This window comes from Athalia rosae, chromosome 5, assembly GCF_917208135.1.
Source record: "Athalia rosae chromosome 5, iyAthRosa1.1, whole genome shotgun sequence".
Lineage (NCBI taxonomy): Eukaryota > Metazoa > Arthropoda > Insecta > Hymenoptera > Athaliidae > Athalia > Athalia rosae.
In genome coordinates, this window is record NC_064030.1 from 16,602,148 (window position 1) to 16,624,730 (window position 22,583).

Below are 22,583 nucleotides of genomic sequence, written 5' to 3' on the forward strand. Positions count from 1 at the left end.
CGATATTTTCTCGCAGACCGTGCACCGACGCGGTACGCTATTTTTAGATTTCTGTTTAGCGATATTTATTTTCTGACTTTTTTTTTTTTTTTCTTAAAGTTTTCGTTGATTCGTTTTTCGGTTATTTTTTCCGCACGGCGTTGTAACGACGGGATCGAGTTTGATTTTTCGATTTTTTCATATTTCTCGAGGTCGAGTTTTCCCTAGAGCGAATCGGTTGCACCAGGGGACGGGGGGGGGGGGGGGGGGGGGGATCGAGTCGAAAAATCTTTGTTTCAATTAAAATGGAGTCGACAAAAAAAAAAAACAGATAAAACAAATCCACAAGTGCTCCGGAGCTGCAGGTGGTCGATGCACTTGATAAGTGTACGTGTTCGTATCTATACACGTATGTATGTGTATATATATATATACACACACACACGTGTACATATATACGGTACGTGATGATGATGCTGCAGAAAACCCATCGACACAGATATTGAGTTATAAAAATGAACTAATCAACGGATTTTGCTGCGTGACTTCTTTTTATTTTCTTTCTATATTTTTTCTTCTCTCGCTCTCGGATCGAATATTCACGTATGTATACATTCTATGTACCCATATAATCCAGGGTTAAAGCAATGCGCTTTATAAAAAAAAAACAAGAAAATTGAGAAAGGTTTTTTTTAGAAAATTTTCTCTCCATTTTTGTTCTCGAATGTCTAATCATAGACACCTCTCGTGTCGTACGTATAACTATATTTTATTCGGAACCAATATATGTACACATGTTGCTGTATGTATGTATGTATACATATATAGATATGTATATATGTTATGTACCTACATCGTATGTACTACATACGTACAGGGACACTCTCTCTTGCCTCTTGCACTTTACAGCGAGAAACACGAAGTAGGTATAAAGAGAAGAAGGGGGCGGGCGGGGAGAGGTGGTGGGTCGAGGAGGGGGTCGGTGGGGACTGAGGGGAGGAAAAAAGGGGAGAATATGGGGGGGTAGGGAGAAAGATAGGTAGATAGACAGATAGATAGACGTTAGTGATGGGGTGGAAACCACCCCTTTCTACCCTACCTTTAGCGACCACCCACACCACTCCAACCACCACTAGCTGGCGAACTGAGGACAAAAATCAATATGAACCTGTATTTCTCTTTAATCTGCCATGTACTGGCTACCAACTGAACCAATGAACCAACCCTTTTTTTTTTTTATTTCTCATTTTTATTTAGCCATTTTTTTCATTTTTTTTTTTTTTCCTCAATTTTTACTCCTCATTTTTTTTTTTTTTGTTTGTTTCTTTTCCGTTTTCTCGCTCTCTCGCGTATATCGTCGATCCATTTTCATTGTAACTATAAAATTTATTATACACGCCATTTATGTTTTATCTACCGATCGACGTTCGATTGAAGATAGTCCCACCCTCTCCCTCCTTCCGCCCCTCCGCCACCGTCAAATTTCAAACTTGCGGAAAAAAGTCAAGGTTTCTTCTGCTTTTTTTTGTTCAGTTTTTTGCTCGTTCTTCTTCCACGGTAATTGAGAGTCGACCGTTTTCTTGGTTTTCTTTTTGTTAAACTATTATACCTTCGGTTCCAGCTCGCATCGTGTTATAAATTTTTCACGAGTCCGATGGATTTTTATTTCATCTTATTTTATTCTTTAGAAGCTCTCGATGATATTTATATTCGCACAGAAATACATATCGGCTTGGTGAATAGATTTTCTTACGTCGAGCGATTTCCGATTCGATTTTTATTTATTTTTTTCTCTCCCTCTCTTTCATTTTATTTTATTTACTTTTTTTTACATCTTCTTCTTTTTCACCTACACGCGATTATAAAGTTTGCCATTCATCGGGCGTAAAATGTATTCTAATTTCCTGGGCGGGTTGCAGTCGATGCGTATTATACGCGGAGATCGGTGTGCGGATTCTGAATAAATTTTAGTCGTAAAAAAAAAAAAAACAAAAAAAAACGACACATCGTTATACACGATTAAACGAAGCGAGGGAGAAAAAAGCCGAGAAAAACGTCTCGGATATTGAATCGCCCGTATTTCAATTTCTCACTTTACATCCTTTTTGCGATTCTTCTCGACCAACGAAAGGACCAAGCACATCCGCAATATGTTCGGCGAAAGGGAAATCGCTGCGTCCTTCGTATTTAATTTTTCATCAATTTTTCTCCTCCCTTCGTCGTTTTTTCTCTTTCTTTTTTTAACGATCGTCAAAAATCGTTGCGCGTATCGAGAAACACCCACCCCCTCCTTTCCCTTCGTCGTTCGAGGATATCGCGTTCAGTTTTCGATAAGTTTTTTAATTTGATTCGAAGTTTTTGACGTATTTTGCTTTTTTCATTTTTACGTTCGCCCTTGCGTAATTCGAACGCGTTTTTCTCACATCGATTCCGCGTGAGTTGAGAAAGTAAAAAAAAAGAAGAAGAAGAAGAAGAAGAAGAAGAAGAAGAAGAAGAGCAGAGAATATTGCCACATGACATGATGAGAGCCTGGCACTGGCCCTCACTATACCGCAAGCTATAATATGAGTGAAAATCGATAAACGGGTCTACCGCTACCAACAACTACTTTTGATGTTATAGACAACGGACTCCTTGACGACAACGACATTAAATAATAACAACAACAACAATAATGATAATATGGTCACCGAGAAACGTTGCTCACCGAAATTCTTCTAACGACATACCTACCGAAGAAAAACATCGTCTCTTTGGTCATTTCTTTTCGATTTCTCGAATTTCTTCGCGAAAATAAGAGAAGAATTCGAAAAACAGGATCGACTGTTTTATCGACCGTAGATACGTCAGATTCCTATTTAATCGCGAAAAAGGGACGAAAATGAGATCGAAATTCGCGCGATCGAAACGAAAATCAAACAACAAACGACAAAAAATAAGAATCAAAAAGACTGTAAGAAAATCCGGATCTAGGGGATCCCGTTTGAGCGCATACCTATGTGCAGTTTATAGGGGTTTCGACGTAAGTAAGTACGTCGTGAAATCGATTGAAATAAATTGATGGTTCGAGTTCTTTTGGTATCAGTTTTAAAAGTCGTTTGTTTCGCGGTGAGGATCGATATTTAAGGTGGAAATATAGGGTAGACGGTGGTGTGCCGGTTGTAATGGAGTGTTTGGTTGGTCGGTCGGTTTGCGGCGGTGTGGGGGGTGGGGGGGGGGGGTGGGGGTGGGACATACGTATGTGAATAACTATCCGTATACATATATATATACACGTGTATGTGAAAGACAAAGTACAGTAAAATATATGTGGCATGGTATGGCAGGCGGGGGGCGGGGGGCCGGGGGGGTGGGCTGCACGGAACACGGGGGTAGGAAAGAGCCGCACGATATATGGGCGCGGAGGAGGGTGGGTTATAAACCTGGGACATATTCAGCACCGAAGAGTAGAGGGAAAAAAAAAAATAAAAGAAAAACGTTACTCAAAAAGCGGGGAGAAAAAAAAAAACAAAAATAAATAATAATAAAAGTAACCGCCGAAGAGAAGAGGAAGAGTTACGCTTTAGTACGAGTAAGAGGCTTTGCCGCGCTTCCGAAGCTCCGGGAAATTTTGAAACGAATCGGAAGAAAAATGAAAAATGAAAAAAAAAACATCCAGAATTCGTAACGCGACGAGCAATTTGGAAAAGAGGCGAGAACGAAAAATGGAGATTCTCTCCGCGCCGCAGGTACGAAGGTCTGTTGATTTTTTTCTTTCTTCGACTTTTTGAGCGGAGGAAATATTTGAAAGAAAAAAAAAAAAGACGAAGAAGAAAATGAGATATCGTCGGTCTCCGACCGCGCCATCGGAAGACAATTTTCGTCGATTGTACGCGATGCAGTTTTATCCTCGAACTGCGGTGCATTAGCCACATTAGACGGATCATCGTGTGATACCGAATAAATAAAATCTCCATCTCGTTGACGTCTCGCGGTTCTTCGAGCGTTGTTTAATCGAGCGGAAAAAATCAACGGGTTCGTTGTGTAAAGTGAACATTAGAAACGTCTCGCGTTCGCGTGAGCGCGAAAATGTCTCCGCCGTGTCTCGCGATTTCGCGGTCCATCCATCAAACTCTTTTCTCCTCTCGCCGACTCTGACGTACTTCGAAGATCCGTCCGTTCGGATCAGGAGCGGAAAGAGAATCGAAGCATAAAGGTAACGGAAATCGGACGCGCGCATTGTGGGCGAAAAAACTTTGTACCCAGCTCACGGAATTCGGAGTAATTATCCGTAACGGGTGGGAAAATGTTTTTCAGAAGAAAAAAAAAAAAAAGGCAAAGATGGAGAAAGAAAAAAACGGTGGAGAAAAATCACTTTCCCCGAACCCCCCCCGTGTACACGTATAGAAAGCACGTTTCTATAGGTTTTCAAGTCTGCAAAACCTGCAGCACCGATATCACATCGTCAAAAGAGGGTTAACTTTTTTCTTTCTCTCTCTCTCTCTCTCACACACTTTCCATTTTTTCTCGTTTTTTTTTTTTTTTTTTATTTCCGAATTTTGTTATTATTCTCATAATTTTTCTTTTTTACCCTCCTCTCCCGAACGAGCCCAACACGATTTATCAATTATAACGGACCATTAGTTCTATCAGTTATTCAAGCGTACATTTTGCATGGGAACCGACCATTTTTCATACTTTCAAAAATTTCCCGCGCATGCAACAGATTTTCCCTTACGTCGTATTAACCAATAAACGTGCGGCTCGCGAATTCGAACGCCTTCCGTCAACCGGATTCGAAAAATTTTCGCTTTTTTCTTTTTTATTCTCGAAACGTTTCGCGACTCGCTCGTTCTCGATATCCGGTAGAAAGTAGTGCGTGAATATTTTCTCCAATTCTTTTGAAAAATCTTCGGAAGTACTTTTTGATCTTTATTTCGGTAAAATAAATTGCCGGGGTTCATATACCGAAGCGTAGCGAATCGAATCGAGGCGAAGTGACTTCGTCCAAACGACCGTTAGATACACCCGGTGAAAAACAATATAACCGCGAGTACTACTTTTGACAAAACGACGTCCATCTTCCCCCAGGTCCCCCGCCCCGTACGTTTTCTAGAATGTAGAGGAGCTCGCACACCGACATTCGGCGAGTCATCAAAGACGCTTCAGCGGCTGAGTTACGCCGCGTTCCCTCCTAGATACAGTTGAGATATCACCGAACGCGCCACCTTCGGGTCACGTATCGCCGTTTCAACTTCGGTTCGGAGGTTAGCTCGGATCGGGTCGTTTCGCGACGCGCGCGCGAGAACAAAAATACACCCTCGCCTCGTTATTTTCGAGTAAGAATTCAAATTCCCATCTTCGGCGTGGTCGACCTTCGAAATTCCAATGGAATGAAAAAATGGGAGGCACGCCGAAAATCATCCACACGACGATGATTACGATGAACTCGTCTTTTGTATTCCGATTTTTCTTTTCGTAAACTCCCAGGGAATGGCGAAACGCCTCCCATTTTTCGAACTCATCGAAAATTAGTTCGAAAACGATCTGAATGTTTCCCTAAAATTTTTCCATCATCGAGCGAACGATGAGTCCTTACCGGACGAAAGAGGGTCGAAAATTTCTTTTTTTTTGTTTTTTTTTTCTAAAGAAAAAAAGAATAAAATTTGTCCAGGCGTGTTCGATTCCCCCGTTCCTTGTTCGTCCTAGCCGCGTTAGAATTCCGTGTACAGACGATACTTGACGAGGAACACTTAGCAGTGCATCGCGCTACCGAAGGGCTTCGGTTCTTCAAAGCAATTTAGAAACTGGTAGGGCAAAGTTGCACGACGCCAAAAGCTTTCGGATAGTTCGGCTCTTTTCACGTGCCGCCGCTGACACGGCGTACCGCGTTTTTCCGAATCGCTCAAAAATCGTTTTTCTAATACGAGGATCGTTAGCGAACGGCGTGCAACGGGCAGTGTTGCACTCCCGAAGAAAAATAAGAAAGGGAAGAAAAAAAATCGAGACGCGAAAAAGAAGAAAAAAAGGAAAGGAAAAGCGAAGCGGACGTACAAATTTGTCGGGGGGGTGTGGGAACACCGCCCTTTGAATCGAACAAACGTCCTTTTTATCGCGTATCCCTGGTAATCAATTATTGATTTTTTTTTTTTTTTTCGGGGGTTTTGTTTCTCCTTCTTTTTTTCGGACCGGACCGCTACTTGAACCTCGTATACCTAAGTGGATGGCTCTAAACTTGAAAACTTTTCTCCTAATTCCTTCTCTCGGGAACCAGGGGGGCGGGGGGGTTGGTCGGTGGTTCGTTGGTTGGGGAGGAGGAAGTGCCTAGCTAAAAAACAAGGCAACGGCTCGAGGGCATTAGATAGTTTGGAAAGATTTTAAAACGTTGCACCATTTGAGATGCGACCAAAACTCGACCCCCTCATCCTCTTTCTTTTTTTCTTTATTCTCAGCTGTTCCGTTTTATAGGTAACTAAATCTGAAAGCTCTGAAAACCGATGCTACGATCGTCGCGCATCGACGATTCGCTGGTAGCCTTTTTTTTTTCTTCTTCTTCGCTCTTCCCTCGAATTCGGACGATTTTGAAGATTCCAATGTCGCGGGTGTTGTATAGGACGACGACGACGACGACGACGATTCGTTATCGAGAAATTGATTCAGTTTTACACGACCCCTTGTATGTCACGGATACTTTGCACTTCCCACGCGTTTTTTTTGGTACAGAAGTTTTCGGAGTCGTAGTATTCTCGTTTTGCTTTTCTTCGATTGGCGAATGTACGGAAAGTCCCGAGCGCCCGAGTCGACCGTTCGCGTTTAAATTTTGGTCTTTGTTCTCCTGGAACCAAATTTTTACCCTTCTGTAAATTTTGGGATTAAAACGCCGCCATTTATGATCCTTGTTCTGATCCTTGAGATCAAAGTCTCTGTGTACGTACAACGTGTACAATGTACGCGATATCTTGTACATCAACTTTGTTCGAATTAATTTGATTATCAAAGAGTTAATTAATTAGTTTGGAACGTTTACCGATTTTTTTGTTTTTTGTTTCGATTTTTTATACGTAACTGCAATACCTCAAAGTTTTCTTGTCTCGCGAGCTGTCTGTTGGTAAATTAAAAAACTATCAACTATCTCGAAATAAAAGGAAAGAAAAAGATTTTAGTTCGCCAATCTTTCGATTGAAAAAATGTCTGTTACGAGATTCTTAGGAAGAAATAAAAAAGACACGAGCAAAATTATACCAGACATTTTGAGAATTCATTTCAATTCACAACGTGGAGTCGTCACAGTTTTTCCCAACGAATTATTCGAACTTCAAAATTTGTAGGAAAAAAAATTGGTTAACTAACTTATCGATTATCGATCGCGACAATTTATCGTTAATCAATTTTATCCGTTCACGATAATGATGATTTCTGTAAAACCATATGGGGGTTGGAAAATATTTTAAAAACTATTTTCACTCCTTTCACCGATATGAGGACAAGAAAAACCCCTCAAAAGTGATAATAATAATAATAACGATGATAATAATTCTCCGCATATAAAGTAGACGTTTAATTAGGCAGATCCTTGGTGGATCGTATATATACACGTATACGGTGTAGAGTGTATACTGTACACATGTATACGTGTATATATGTATACATGAAATATCTATATATCTACCTATATTGAGTTTGGATGGTATAGTTCGGTTGTATACAAATCAATATCCATTCGCCAGGGAGAAACCAGAGAGGAGAGCTCGCGAGGGGGTGGAAAAGGACGACGAGGAGGATGAGGAGAGACTTGGAAAGACGTTCGACGGGTCGTCGGAGGATGAAGCGGGGTGAGCTTCGGGTAAAAAGAAGAAGAGAACGACGAAGAAGAAGAAGCAGAAGAAAAAGAAATAGAGGGGGTGGGCGGGAACGCAAGTAAGAAAATAACGAAATAAAAAAATAAAGTAAATAAATAAAAGTACGAAAAAAAAGAAACGAATGAAAGAAAAAAAAAAAGAAAAAATGGGTAGAAAATAGATTAAAAATGAAAATAGAAAATAAGAAAAAAAAATAGAGGAAGAGGTAAAGAAGAAGGTGGAAAAAAGAGAAGAAAACTGAGTGAAAAAAAGAAAGCAGAAGAAATGGATTCTGTGCAGAATTCCTTCGTTCCATGTTCGCCTTGTTGGTTGTTGCCTCTTGGCTACAGCAACAGCAGCTTTTTCTAGCTTACGTAACATATATATAAATATATGTGTACGTATATACGTAACTATCGCGGCTAGATTCTAGTAAGGAAAGCATAAGGAAAGATAGATAGGTGGGTAGGTAGGTAGGTAGGTACGTATGTACAACGGGGATGATGTTTTCCACGGATAATGTCGACTCTTGAAAAGGGGTAACTAAAGTAACGCGATATATATGCTGCCGCTGCAACATCTGTACACACAGATATATATACACGTACACACAAAAAGTAGAAAGAGAAAACTTTTGTAAATCTATGTGTATATATATATATACACCTAACTACCTACCTGTCTACACGATAGATTGAAATTTTTAACGTTAGATTTGAATGAGCTTTCAAAGTAGCCCAGATTACTTTCCCAAGATTTACTTCGGCAAATATATAACTATATATATATATATATATATATATATATATTTACGTACAGGAAATGTACTCCGTTGTACACGAGACCCGAAGATTCGTTTGGCTTTTCTTTCTTTCTTTCTTTCTTTCTTTTTTTTTTTTTGCCATCTTCTTCGTTGGGGTCTTTCGACAATTCGACAATATGCAACCTACACGGTTCACGATAATGCTGTCTACGGATCTAGATTTTTTAATTTTCTAGTTTCTTTCTCATTGCCGTACCTGCTCTGATTGGAAATTAATTTCGGAACCTTCGAAATATGCGTGACGCGTCGAAGAATGTTCGAACTATTTTTGTCGTACGCAGACATTATTTTTTCTTCTTGTGTTTTACTCTCATTTTTTCTTTTTCCGTTCTTAGCTAATCGAAATCTATATACGTACACGGGAAAACTATATGTGAACGAATGATTAATATTCGACGCTCGTCAATGTGCAGATTATATATATACATAATTAGGCAATGATAGCGAATGTGTGGAGAATTTCAAAAGGAAAAAAAAAAAAAAATATCGACCGACAATTTTTACTTTTTATTTTCTTTCTTCATTCAACGTTTCTCCCGTCGTTTCCGATCCGATTTTTAATTTTTCACACTGCACCCGTCCCCGCTGTGAAAAAAAAAAAGTATCCACATCCTCTCGGATTTCCTCTTGCTTTTTTACGTCTTCATCGACAACTCGTTAATTATTTATGAATTTTCTTCAAATTTCGGTGGTAACAAATATTTATTTATCAAAGTCTTTTCTTCTTTTTTTCTCTCACATCTATTTCCAAAGTGATTTCCACAGTAAGGACGATCGTGCATTGAAATGAAAAGCTAGTAAAAATTAACGGTCGAATCGAAATGAAATTCTTCATATATATACACTGGAGAAAAAAATCTAGTGAAACTGTAATAGTATACATACGTCTGATTTAAATGCCCGGATAATTTTTTCCTTCTTTCCTCTTTCTTTCATTTCGATGTCACTAGATTTTCTTCTCTTTTTCTGCGCATCGAGAGGCCATTGGAGATGCGCTAGCCGTTCAGAAGGAGCAAAAAGTCCCTGATCGGTAGGGGTGGAATTTGTTTCTCTCCAAAAATTTTGAAAAGTGAAGTGATCCGGGAAGTCGTTGATAAATTTTTTCGAAAAAGCCTCGGAACAATTTTCTAATGAATCTGGTGAAGTTTTACTCGATTAAATAATTTTTTTCAATAGAATTAGCCGGGTTGCGATTTCGAACGGCGACTCCAATCACCTCTCGATAATTAGCGAGTGAGGATCATACATATTTATTGTGAGTAAAGTTGATAGTATTTTTTTTGTCATTTAGTATTTTTTAGTATAAATAAAATAGGAATGTTGATAGTGATATTACCATACGAGTTGTGAAACTGTTGGTGGTGCGTTTCGATCCCGGATCCAGGATGGTGAGGGTCCAGCATGCCGTCCGGGTCACCGCCACTCTCTGAGCAGTTGCTTAGCGCTAAAACCAAACCGATAGACACACACCTTGTGTTTTTTCTTTTATTCACTTTTTATTATTTTCATTATTAGTATCAAGATAAATTTCTCCTTCCTTCTTTTTTCTACTTCAATTAAGAACACATTCGCCTCAGATCCTCTCGCCTCGCATTCACTCGCCATTTTCTCTCTCATTTTCTCTCTCTCTTCACTTTTTTTTTTTGACTAAAAATTTCACACACCGTCAACTAAACGGTTTCGAGGATCAAAAAACATTGGCGGTGAAATTTTTCTCCAAAAAAACTTTCACCCGGTTCTTTTTTTAGAAAACTTCTTTCTCTACGTTTTCTTTTTCTCTTTCCTTCTATTTCCTTTTGGTTTTTTTTTTGAGCATGCAAATTTCCAAATACACGTAATTCTAAATCTACCGTGCAAAACTCATAGCACACGCGGTCAAAGTGTGTCGTCAGAGGGAAGAGATTTTTCGAGACACAGAAAAGGAAAAAAAGTAGGACATTTATACGGTTATAGTTAATTTACTGGATTCATTAGTCGCGTATTGGGCATCTACCAAAAAAATTATCCAAAGAGGATAACCGGAAAAATTCTTGAGAATTGGTCAACGCCAAAACGAGGACGACATTGTAGCGGGTCAGTTAAAATTTTATCGATCTCTTGTCTTTTTTTGGATTTTTGAAAACTGGAGGATTGAAACTGTGATGTTTTTTTTTTGTGAGAATCAAAAATAATTGCGGAGATATACATCGTACACACCTCGGCAGAGTTAAAAAAATTACGTTGCATCTGAGGAGAAATCGAAAAGAAATCTACACACATCAAAGAAATGGAAAAGTAGGAAATTAATAAACGAATCGTGGACTTGAATATCTTCCTGAAAAAAAAATTATGGGTACATGTTTATTGGTGAATTTATATAATTTATTTATATAATTGCAATCAAAACCCGTGCAAATTTAATCAATGTCAGAATGAGAAACGAGAAGCTGATGAAGTATAAAAGTAAAATAACGAATAATCATGGAGCAGTAAATGTTATGTAATTTTTTTTATAAAAAATAGCTGGTACATCATTTTAGATATATATACAATAATTCAGAGGTGCGATTGTCTATCCGTTTGGTTTATACATAATCTCTGGCCATTATCTATCTCATTGGTCATGCTGCTCAGGTCGGTAACACTGAGAAAAAAAATTTTGGAAACAAGAAAATTAAAAAAAAAAAAAATCCACTCTTAAGTAAATGAATAGATAGAATCGATCCGATTGAAATACAGTACGTTAGCTCAGAATCAAGCGAATTCAAAGAAGAAAGCAATAGTGCAAAAAATTCCTAACCAGATATTTTTTTCTAAAATTTAAAAAAGTCAAGGAATCGTCGGATTATTTTAGACCAAATAACAATGACATCGACCATCTTTTTTTTTATCGAACAATTATTGAAATACAACTAAAAAAAAAAATGCATCATCTCTTTTTTTTTCTCAGTGCGCAATTTTGATCGTACAAGGGATATAATTTATGGGAATCGTGAACAGGAGGTACAGTGTGTATAAGGAATGAAGTAGCGTGTGTTGTAAAATTTTGTTCGTTGTAAATTTCGTGCGGCGTCTGTATACCGTGGAGTAGATGAAAGAAAAAAATGTTCCTTGTATAGATTTTATTCCGTTAGATTGAATCGAAATGCTATCGAACGGTACGTGTAACCGGTATACCCGTGCGTATCGCGGGATGATTGCTTTTTTGATTGATTAATTATTTAATTAATCGTTGTTTCTCATCTAGTTTCCAAGGTACGCGAGCGAGTCAAGTCTTCCGAACTCTTGTTAACGCGGATGCCAACCCTTGGCAACTTCACGATTCGTTTGGGCTCGGGGTGGCCCTGAGTTACGCCTCCCTAATAGTTTGCCCTACATACATACGCGCGTGGATCACGCGTTCGTACGCCCGAAACATTTGTTCGCGTTTTTGTCGCGTAGACGGCGCGCTTGGCACACGCGTCCGCACGTCGCTAGATAATACAGGCGTACGACTAGTGCGCCTACATCGTCCGTGCATATGAAAATTAGACACGAGACGTTTCATGCCCGGTGAGTCAGCACGATATGCTAACACAACCGCTGCACGCGTAACGACGTTATATAATTATTTTTATTACACCCTATTTGATCATTCCTTTTTAGCTTTTTATTGCCGGCTTCTGTCTCGTCCCAATAATCGGACGAACTTCCAGGGTGTTATGCGGATATTCGGAGAACGCGAGCGAAAATTTTTACCTCTGAATTGTTCCGCGGAAAAAAGCTGCCGAGGATTTCGAGAATTTTCTTTCATCGAAGAAGAATTTATTTCGCCTCAGAGTCTACTTCGAATTTTCAATACCGTTACGAAATTTCGTCCGTTTTTCGATTCGAGACTATAATAAAATTGGAGCGTCCAAATCCACGTGGGGTTTTTTCTGGTCGAAAAAAAAAAACTATCCTTTAGGAGCATATGTTGCAACTGAACCGCGCCGGTGGCCGTACAAAGTGGTGATAGTGGAAGGGGGTGGTTGACGCTTATGGGGTTTCCTATGGAGTTAGTCACTTCTTTACACTCATGTGTACGCACGTGCGTGCAGGATACGTTTCCCCCCGCAACGTTCCCCTCCCGCGCACACTTTCATCCCCACCCGTTCCCACTTTTTTTCCCTCCGCCCGAGACGCGCGATATTTTTTTTTTTACCTCGTCATCGGGACCTCACGATTTTTTTATTTTTTTTTCATTCACACGCAACTTCTCTTTCGTTTCGTTGATTTTTTTTCTCTCGACAGATTTTGATTCCGATTTTTTTGTCGCGCGATCGAAAAAGAGAAGAGAAAAAGTCGAAAAACGAATCGGGAGGTTCCGATGATTTGTTACAACGAAATTAACGTTAGAAATCGTTGTTAACAAGGTACGAGTTCTTTATTTCAATTCTCCAGTTGGCAACAACGAGTAGGTATGTGTCGAACGGTAGCTTATCGTTAAATATATGCCAGGTGTTGAGTTACTTTTATCAACCGTCTCTATCCGAATAAAAGAAAAAAAAAAAAAAAACAGAGGAGAGAGAGAGAGGACAGTAGAAAAGAAGAGTAGAAAAAAGGAACGGATAAAAATTCGACCCGCGTTATTTACCGAGTGTCACGTGCGGCGTATGTATATTACGGTATCTATAGTCGTACGGAATACTTTTAAACTAATGCCGATCGCATATGTGAAAATTATTTCCAACTCCGAAATGGAAGTCCGCAAGGTTTTAGTGGTCGGAAATGAAATTTTTCTTCTGGCGCGATTGACTTTTGATCTTTTTTTTTTTGTTTCCACCAAGGGTGGTTTAAAAATTTTGAAATTCGTCGGCGATCACCCCTCAGCGTGGCGAATACGCCGTTCCAGATTACGGAGAGAGAATTTCAAGCTTTACGTAGAGCAGTTTCTGGTCGTACAGCAAACTTGTAACAAACATGTCAGACTAAAATACAACTGAGAAAGTTCAATTATTGCACGGGGCCGCGTCGCCTTTCGCTTAGATATACGTGCACACGTTTTCATGTACATATTATACGAACATCGACATCGTCGGTTGTAGGTGAAACGGCGAACGATGATTACGACTATACGGAATAAATATGTACAGAGAGGTTGGTAGGACTGGCTTTGCGCGAAGCTGTCTGAAAATTCGTACGTCGGTTCGCCTTTTCATGGAATATTACGCCCGGGACGGAGAAACGCCGGGGAATTATCTGTGGACGGTTTGTTTCCAAGCATTGTACGTTCCGTTCTGTGATTTAACGGCGCGATTTCTCACCCCCGCGTACGCCAACCATCGCGTCTTCTTTATATCAACGAGCGTACGAATTCCGTTCCCACAACCGCAATGGCGGCGGGAACATTACCCATAATGCACCACGCTACCAACTGCGCAACGATAATTGAGAAATCACTAGGAAATTTTCACCACCACCCTCGACGTCTCAGCTTCGCAATTTATCTGCACTGCCGCGTTTCAACTCCCGTTAGAACGACGATTGTTTCAACGAAACGCGGAAACGAATTCACGTCGCGATAAATTCGCTTAACCTCAAAAATAGGTTTTTTGAAATTTTTTTTTCCCCGACAGAGAGGAGCGACGATTTTTAATTTTCTTTCCCCGAATCGAACAACGAAAAGTCGATGAAATTTCATATCCTCCATGACGCGTGATTCATCTCCTCAAAGTTTTTGTTCAAAATTATAAGCGTGACATTTTTTTCACTCTTATTTCTTCCGATCGCCTATAACGCGGTGTACATCGTGTTCGGTTCTCGGATATCTCTGGACAGGATATCCCGTAGAAAAAAAAAAATTTCGTAAAACGATACAGTCGTCGTCTATTGGTCGCGTCCTGGACACGGAGCGCGCGAAAGACCCTGTAGGATCCCATGGGGTTTCGTTTTTACCCGCGAAACGCTCGCGGAATTCGAGGACGAATAATCACGAAGTGCGAGTCGTTGGGAGTCTGGTAAATAAATTAAAAACGGCAAAGTAAACTCGAACCGAATGAATGAAATATTCAAGAGTCCTTCGGGCGAAAAGTCGGGCAAAATTGAGGCCGAAAGTTGTAGCTCGGCACATGATCTATCCCATGGTACAGGCGGTAGGAAAGTTCGTCGGTTTTGTTCGTCCACGTAAGGTATCTTTTTACTCGTCGATGGTGTTGGTCGTCGGTCGTGCGAGCAGGAGAGCAAAAGTAATACCGTACACGGGAGTGAGTAACGTGGTCCGGTATTAAATTTCGGCGCGTGCTAAGGGACAACGACTGAAAGTTACACCCGACCCAACGAACACAAATGCAAAGTTCTTTTTTTCCTCTCTTTTTTTTTTTTCATTTACTTCCCTCTCGCTTCTTTTTTCTTCACATGAATTTTTTACACCTCAAAAACAACTCCACGTTCAACGTAAATTCTAACCAGCTACACTGTAGACACATGTATAAAATCTGGGATGTTGAAAATTTTCCCACGATCACGTGGTTTTGTCGTTTTGATTTTTTCTTTCTCTTTTTTTTTTTTGAGAATCTTCTCTTTCATTTTCGGTTCCTTCCGTTCTCACCTAGCTACACTTCCGCTTTGATCTTTTTTTTTTCACGATTTTACGAGGAGCTCGGATTATATACCGATATTCGGTGTCGGTTCCATGTCAGTTTTCGTATCTTTCTTTTTTGAATTGAGGAGTTTTTTTTTTTTTTTCTTTCTGATTGATACAAAAACCAACCCTTACAAAACGCACACTAGTTTATTCTATGTGAACTACGCGAGACACGTTTACCGTACTTGAAAAATCCAACGGAACAAAACGAAATAAGTAAAGTGAAAAAAAAGGAATCGAATGAAATAAGATAGAATGAAATGCATGAAACTTTGTGTTCCACACGCAAAAGCTGGAGCATTGATTTTCGTTTTTTTTTTTTTTTCATTTCGTACATTTATTTCTTTCGGTTTTGGTTCGTTTCCTATTTTCTCTTTTTCGTTTCGCGTCGTTCCTTGCACGCAATCCTATCAACAACCGCGAACAAACAAGAAAAAGACAGAAAAAATAAGTAAAACTAGGAAATGAAAGACGAAAAAAACCCCATGCATATTTCAACGGTGTGGCATAAAACACGTAACTATGGGTAAACCGAAGGGAAAGAAAGTTCTTCCTCACAAAATTTTCTGAGTATACAATTTTTCATTTTCGGTTTTCCACTTCTCCTCTTTTTCCCTTTGCCTTTCTCTTTTTTACGCGAACATGAAATAAAGTAGGTAAGGAGTCAGAAGAACAAAAAACAATCAAAAATTCTTCTAGAGAGTACGAAATTATTGCTCGATGAGCATCTCGAGAAATATTGTGCGATCCGCTCGCGCGTATGTATTTCAGAAACCGAAAAAAAAAAAGAGAGAAATAATGAAACGGAAAAAAAGGAACGATGAAAAAAGAGCCAGGTGACGATGGCGAGCGTTTCCCGTAGAAATAAAAAAAGAGAGAAAAGGAAAGAAAAAAAGAAAGAAAGAAAGAAAGAAAAAAAAAGAAGCCCTGGACCTCGAGGTGGTGTAGATAAAAACCTATACCGCGAAACGTATGTAGTGTAGGTGACAATAGGGTAGTGATCTGAAGGGCTTTGGCTGGAGGAACCCTTATGCGGAAGGTATTGTCTTCACCGACACTCCATGGCCCACGAGGATCCGGATATTTTAAGAGGGTACGACGTACACAGGCAGCCCTGCAGGGCTGAAAACTGGTCGCAATAATTCGGTTCCCATTTTTGTTTTTTTCTTTTCGGTTCTTTGGTTTTTTTTTCAATAAAATATAATACATACTACAAACGTAACGCGATTCCACACGTGCGTCGATTATTTTATTTTCGTCAGCTACTTAATTTTTGAAAAATCAATTTTCATTTTTCTCCTTTGTACATCGACTCCGTCTATACGGTTGCTTCTTGTTGGATCTATGCGCACCTTTTCACGTCGTAATTTTCGAAAAGAAATAAAAAGAAATCGTATCGAAAAAGGGGGACTAATTACTGCGGCTAGAAAAAAGAAGCGGTAATGCCCATAATTAGTCTGAAGCTCGTCTATAAAATGTGACTTTCTTTTTCCCATAAGGTTTCTTTTTTTTAAAGTTTTCACTACACGCGCTAGGATTCCCCGTGGTGTAAAACGATAAGGTGACGTTCGTGTGCGGTTGACTGCGTTACGAAGCACGTATACCACGTTACGGGGTCGCTCGTCGAACAGCAGCTGATCGGATCGACGGATCGAACAATACGTTTTTCGAAAATTTCCCGCGACGCGAAATCCTCCGTCTTTTTTCTCATTTTCGCGATTTTAATGTCGATTTTGTTATTGATACTTTTTTTTTTGTTGGAATCTGCGTGTTTTTCTTTTTTTTCTACATAGCAACGGAAACGTGGCGACGGCGTGTCGATGGCGGGGCGTCGCGACGCTCGCGACGGCGCGTTTCGTACCCGGTGCACATATCCCCCCCCTCGCGACTATAAAACGATCAATACCATTGTACACGCGCGCGTTCCGCGTTATACACGTACCGCACACCACACCACACCGCACCGCACCACAGCGGAAAGGAGTTTGGTTCAATTTGAAAAGTGGCATTTGCCGCGCTGTTATCTCTGAATGATACGGGTAGGGAGGAGAGTCTGCTGTATACTCCACTCATCCACGTGGAGAACACGTGCACACACGTGTATATATATATACACGTATATGTATACAATACGAAGCGAAATGATCATTTCGCAAAACATCCCCAAAATTCCAATCCTTCACCCGACCCCTATTTTCTCCTCACGTATTCCTCTCGTTTCACCTCTGACCCACCTCAAATTTTCCTCTCCTCCTTCTTCTTCCATATTTTCTACTTTTACCTATTCTACTTTTCGAACGACTTTCTCGCGCTGAGTTCATACGAAACAAAATTCCATCACAGTCTGCAGTTCGAAACGGTAAGAGAAAACAAAAAAAGAAAAGCAAAAAAGCAAGCAATCAAAGTCGAATACGGTTTTTCTGGTTGACAGTGCGGGATCGGGACGATCGTGACGGAAATCGGTAGGTAGATCGTGAAGGGGGTGGTTTCTTATTTTCTGGTACTCCTGATCAATTGCAAGGTGTTTGCAGTCGTGTTTTTTTTTTTTTTTCTCGTATCGTACTGTTTTTTTTTTTTTTTGTCGGTTTCCCGAGCAAAGCAAACGGGGGTAGATACTGACCTGCCAGTCGTAGGGCAGACATCCTTTGGAACTCCGGTTCTTGAAGCCACTTCCACATCCTCCTGAAGGTCTCGCGACCGCTCTTCAGTTTCGACCATGGTTTCGGATTGCGCAGTAGGTCACTAAGGGTACCCTGACTACGGCACAGAACTCGTTGGGCGAATATCGCCTGCGGTATACTGTATCTCTTTAATTCCGCACTTATACGCTGGGCTAACTCTTTAGTGTTTATCTCCTCGACCTCGCCGGCCCCGTTGCCCGACGAGGACACCGTCTTCATTACCACCGACGTGTGCTGCGCGTGTTGCGCGTGTTGACTCAGTTGCGACTGTTGTTGTTGTTGTTGTTGCTGTTGTTGCTGTTGCTGCTGTTGCTGTTGCTGCTGTTGCTGCTGCTGTTGCTGCTGCATACTGGATTGCTGTATCTGCGTTTGCATTTGGGGGGGCGGCGACGAGGTCGGCACGGAGAGACTTTGGGGCGAGTGATGGGTGGGCGCGAAATTAGCGTTCGCCGATGTCGGGGGCGAGGGTGGGCTCAGGGCGGCCGGACTCTGCTGTAACCTCGGCAGGAACGCCGGTTCGTAATGCGGACTGGCCGATTTGTGGGGCGAATTCAGTCCGCTCTGGCTGTACGCGCTCTGGGGCGACAGCGGGCTAGGCTGCAGTCCGGCGCCGGGCGACGGGTAATTGTGTGGCGGCGACATGCCCATCGAGGGTAGTTTGTCGTAGGCGTACGGCGAGCCGCCCATGCCGCCCAGTCCTATGTTGCCCAGTCCGTTGTTCTGCATCACGGCGAAACTGCCGGAGACGCCGCCGCTCGCGTGGCTGCCGTAGACGAATTTGTCGCTCATCGTCGATATCGGCGGCAACGGTTGAAGGGGCGTCAGGGTCGCGTAGGACGAACCGGGACTGAAGCCGGGGGGCGACATCCTCTCGGCGACGGAGGTCAGCGTCTGGTAGGTCGGCTCCGGCTGCATAGCGCGAAAGTCCGTGGCGTCTATCATGCTCGCGACGGAGACGCTTATGCCGGATGTCGGCGACAGCTTGCCGGGACTGAGCAACTCCGAGTCGGCGTCACGCGAGTCGACGTCCACGTCCTGCGGGGGCACGATCACTGACAGGGACTCCCTGGTCGGGGCACCGACGACAACACCGCCGCCGCCGCCGCCGCCACCGCCACCGACGCCACCGACGCCGCCGCCGCCGCCGACTCCCGCGCCCACCGATCCCGGTGGTTCCTGCGACGAGGACAGGTCCTCCGCGACACCGCCTGCGAGTTCCGAACGTTCCTTCCCTTCTTCCTTGACGCCGAGTGCACCGGCCGAGGCGAGCAGTTCCAGCGGCAGGCTCGCGCACGCGATATCGGGACTTTGGGAGGCGGACGACATACCCTCGAGGCAACCGCTGCTGCCGCCCCCACTTCCACTTCCACTTCCACTCGCGCTGCCGCTGCCCCCACCGCCACCGCCACCGCCGCCGCCGCCGCCGCTTCCACCACCCCTGCCGACGCCGTGGTGGCCGCTGCCCTCGTGTCGGTGGTTTCGTCTCCCTCCGATGGCACGGTTAACATTCGAACCCCCACTAACGCCGCCTGCACTTCCGCGATCATGCGTAGACCTCGTCAGCGTGGACGGGGAATCGACCGATTCCAATAATTGCTCGCTATGGTGCTGATGATCGGAAACACTGCTCCCTATACCTTCCATTGACGCACATTTAGTCCGTGTCCTACACTCACGTCGGATGGGTCCTTTCGAAACGACTTCACGTAATTTAACTTTCGCCGACGATTTTTTCACCACCTCTTATTATCGGCGATTGTCACCTTTTGTCGCTGTTTTTTTCTGTTTTTTTTTAAATTTTCTATCGCCAAAAACTCGAAACGTCCGCACTTCGGAAGAAACACATCGTTCGAAGAACAAATAAAAACAACGAACGGTACAACGAAAATCACCACGTTTCTTTTTACTCTCGATTCGTCCTTCTTCTTCTTTCACTTCGTCGATTAACCGAACCGCGAATATCACCGTTGGAACGCGAGTACGTGTACATCGGTTGAAAACGAAGAACGAAAGAAAAAATTCGACTCCGAACTTCTTTTTTTTTTTTTTTTTTTTGACCGACGAGGACGACGTAGGCCCGCGAAAACGTACCGTTACGACGTTACTCGAATAATCGTGGCGAAAAAATCGGTAAATAATAAAATAAATTAAAAAAAAAAATTATAACTAACGAACAGTAAAACAATCACATATGCACCGTTGGGTTTTTTTTATTTTTTTATATATATATGTATATTAATTAACTTATTTATTCAACGTTAATTTCGAAAAAAGAGTCTCCCAGTTTTTCACTTGTGTCACTGCGTTGAGATACCGTTGATTTTGTAAATTTTCACCAACGTCAACGACAACAATTCCACGGTTGATAATTCGGCGTGAAATTTTTTGTAAATCTTTTTTATGCCCTCGATTACGTGACGAATGTAATTGTAATAATAATGGTAGTAACAAGAACGGGAGGAGGTAGGAGAGCGACGAGATAACAGAATTTTCGACAGCGAGTCTCGACGAATTTTCGAATGATCGGCAAATTTTTTGCAACAACAATTCAGGGTCGTTGATGGGTATACGGTGAATTTATCGTCGTCACCGTTGTCGCAGTTGTTCCTCGACTCGTCTATATCGTTATTAGCGGTAACCGACGCGCGAATTGGATCGGAATTCTCGTAGCAATCCGGTCGGTAGATCGGCATAAGGAAGCGGTTCCGTAGCGCCGACCAGCGAGCGCCCATGACATACGCGAGGCGAGTGAGTCGAACACAAAAACCAGGAGGACGCGAGTCTCTAAAGCGTCGGCGCTCCCCCGGGTTACGCCTCCTTCCCCTACAAAACGACACTACGGGAACAATCCACCACGCCGTTTGGCGCTTGCCGCTCACCAGGTGTCCCTTATTTATTTATTTAACTTGTTTTTTTTTTTTTGTTTCTTGTTTTGTTTTGTTTTTGTTTTGTTCCTCTTTTCCGACTTGTTTTGTTTTTTTTTCTTTTTTTTTTCTATTTTTGTCGGTATTTTTCACCACGCACAAAATCGGAAAACCGGACCGACGAAACCCGCGCGATTTTCAATTTTCCTACGTTTTTTCTCCCCTATTTTCGATTTCCACGATTTTTCACTACGTTTCGAAGCGTCGATCTTCGCCACTTTTCTCTTCGCGTTTCGATTCGTTCATTTTTGCACGAGCACAGAAATCACGATTCGAAATCTATAGTCTTCCTTTTTTTCGAAACTCTCACTCCAGATTCCTCGTTCGAATTTTTGCGGAAGAGGTGCAAAAAAAACCCCAAAAAAAAATGAAAGAAACGAGGAGGTTCAAAATCGCATCGAGGATATCGTCGTTGTCTCTGTGCGTATGTTGCAGGTGTCCATTTTTTCGGGGGGGTTGGCGGGGGTTTCGGGGGGGATTGAAAAATGTTTTTTTTTTTCCAGTCCGTAAACGAGGGAAAATAAAAATGAAAACCGGAATCGAATTCGGAAAATTCAAGGGCAGATTAATAATTTCGTTCGAGTTTTACTTTTTACGCGGATAGCCGAGCACGTCGTCGAAGTACGGCGTTAAAACGTTGACGTTGCGACATCACAAACACCACATGACAACAACCACCACCACCATCGCAATCGTCCTCGTCGTACACATCGTGTGTCCTATATGGTTTCTGGAAGCAACGCGTTATCGATTTTCCGATACCACGTACGGACGTTGTTCGATGAACCAATAAACGGTCGACACCGGCATCATCGACCCGATGACGGCGAAAATAAAAGCCGACACTTTATTGCGCTTTTCTTCGGTCTTCGATTTTTTTCCTTTTCTCTTTCTTTACTTTCTTCGCGTTTTCTTATAATTTTCCTCGACCCTTGCGCTGATCTTTTTTCTTCGTCACCAAGCCCCCGCCGTCTCCTCGGCACTTTTCCCTCGGCCTTTTACCATTGGAAAACCAGAAAAACTAACAATTTTGTTCTACGGTCACATTTCGGAGGATGATTTTTTTTCTACCGAACCACACCGAACGTCGGTACGGTTTTTTTTTCTTTTAATTTTCAATTCAAGTTTTTCTTTCGTCAATCATTCGTTTTCCTTATCACTTTTTCCAAAATCCATGGGGGGGGGGGTCGATTTTTTTCCGTGCCGAGCTTAGAGAGAAGAAAAATTTCCGTTTTTCGAACCAGCGACGCCTCGGGTCGTTCGGTTTTTTGGTTTTTTAGATTTTTTCTTTTTACATCCGGTTGTCGTCCTCTCAAGAAGCGATGCGGCGCTAGTTACTTTCCATATATATATGTATACGTAAACTTGACGGCTGACGTCTGAATCCGTACGTCAATCGTTCTAATCAATAACCCGTTCGAAAGGTTCGAAACGCGCGTAAACTGCGCACTGCATGAAAAACCGCACTGAACGAAGCGCGACGCCACGATGCACGGCGGTCGAGTGCAAGGGTGGAAAATGAGCCGAGGCGGCCTCGCTGCGTGGAAATTTTATTTTCTCTCTCTCTCTCTATCTTTCTCTCCCTTCATCCGCAGTTATTTTTTTTTTCTCCGGATTTTTCCTCCTTTTTTCGCGCGTTTACACGGTCGGCCCCCGTCGAAGCCAGATATTGTACGTGCGACGTGCGAGCGACGTACACAGCGAAGCGACCGACGGTTTTTCGCTTCCGATTTTCCTTCGCCCGTCCCGACCGCGTCCCGATTCCCGTTCCGTTTA

At 42.2% G+C, this 22,583-nt stretch overlaps 1 protein-coding gene and 1 long non-coding RNA gene across 6 annotated transcripts in view; one reads left to right on the forward strand and one right to left on the reverse strand.

Moving 5' to 3' along the window:
* LOC105690976 (homeobox protein onecut) overlaps positions 1–19,935 on the reverse strand; it is a 36,208-nt gene extending 16,273 nt beyond the window's left edge. The window contains exons 1-2 of one of the 2 annotated variants that reach the window (XM_020855234.2): positions 17,823–19,931; positions 9,956–10,063 (exon numbers count right to left, since the gene is read on the reverse strand). In XM_020855234.2, coding sequence (XP_020710893.2) covers positions 9,956–10,063; positions 17,823–19,527 — 1,813 coding nt within the window. In that variant the 5' untranslated portion in view covers positions 19,528–19,931. Of the gene's footprint in view, positions 1–9,955; positions 10,064–17,822 lie in introns of both variants that reach the window. The other variant, XM_020855235.3, reaches the window with a different exon arrangement.
* LOC125500876 overlaps positions 1–22,583 on the forward strand; it is a 48,193-nt gene that overhangs the window by 18,767 nt on the left and 6,843 nt on the right. Inside the window, exon 3 of one of the 4 annotated variants that reach the window (XR_007278339.1) lies at positions 7,686–7,875. The exons of 1 other annotated variant lie outside the window; for it this stretch is intronic. This is a non-coding gene — a long non-coding RNA (uncharacterized LOC125500876). Of the gene's footprint in view, positions 1–7,685; positions 7,876–19,537; positions 19,760–19,959; positions 20,014–22,583 lie in introns of those variants that run through there. 2 more of the 4 variants (XR_007278340.1, XR_007278338.1) reach the window with 2 other exon arrangements.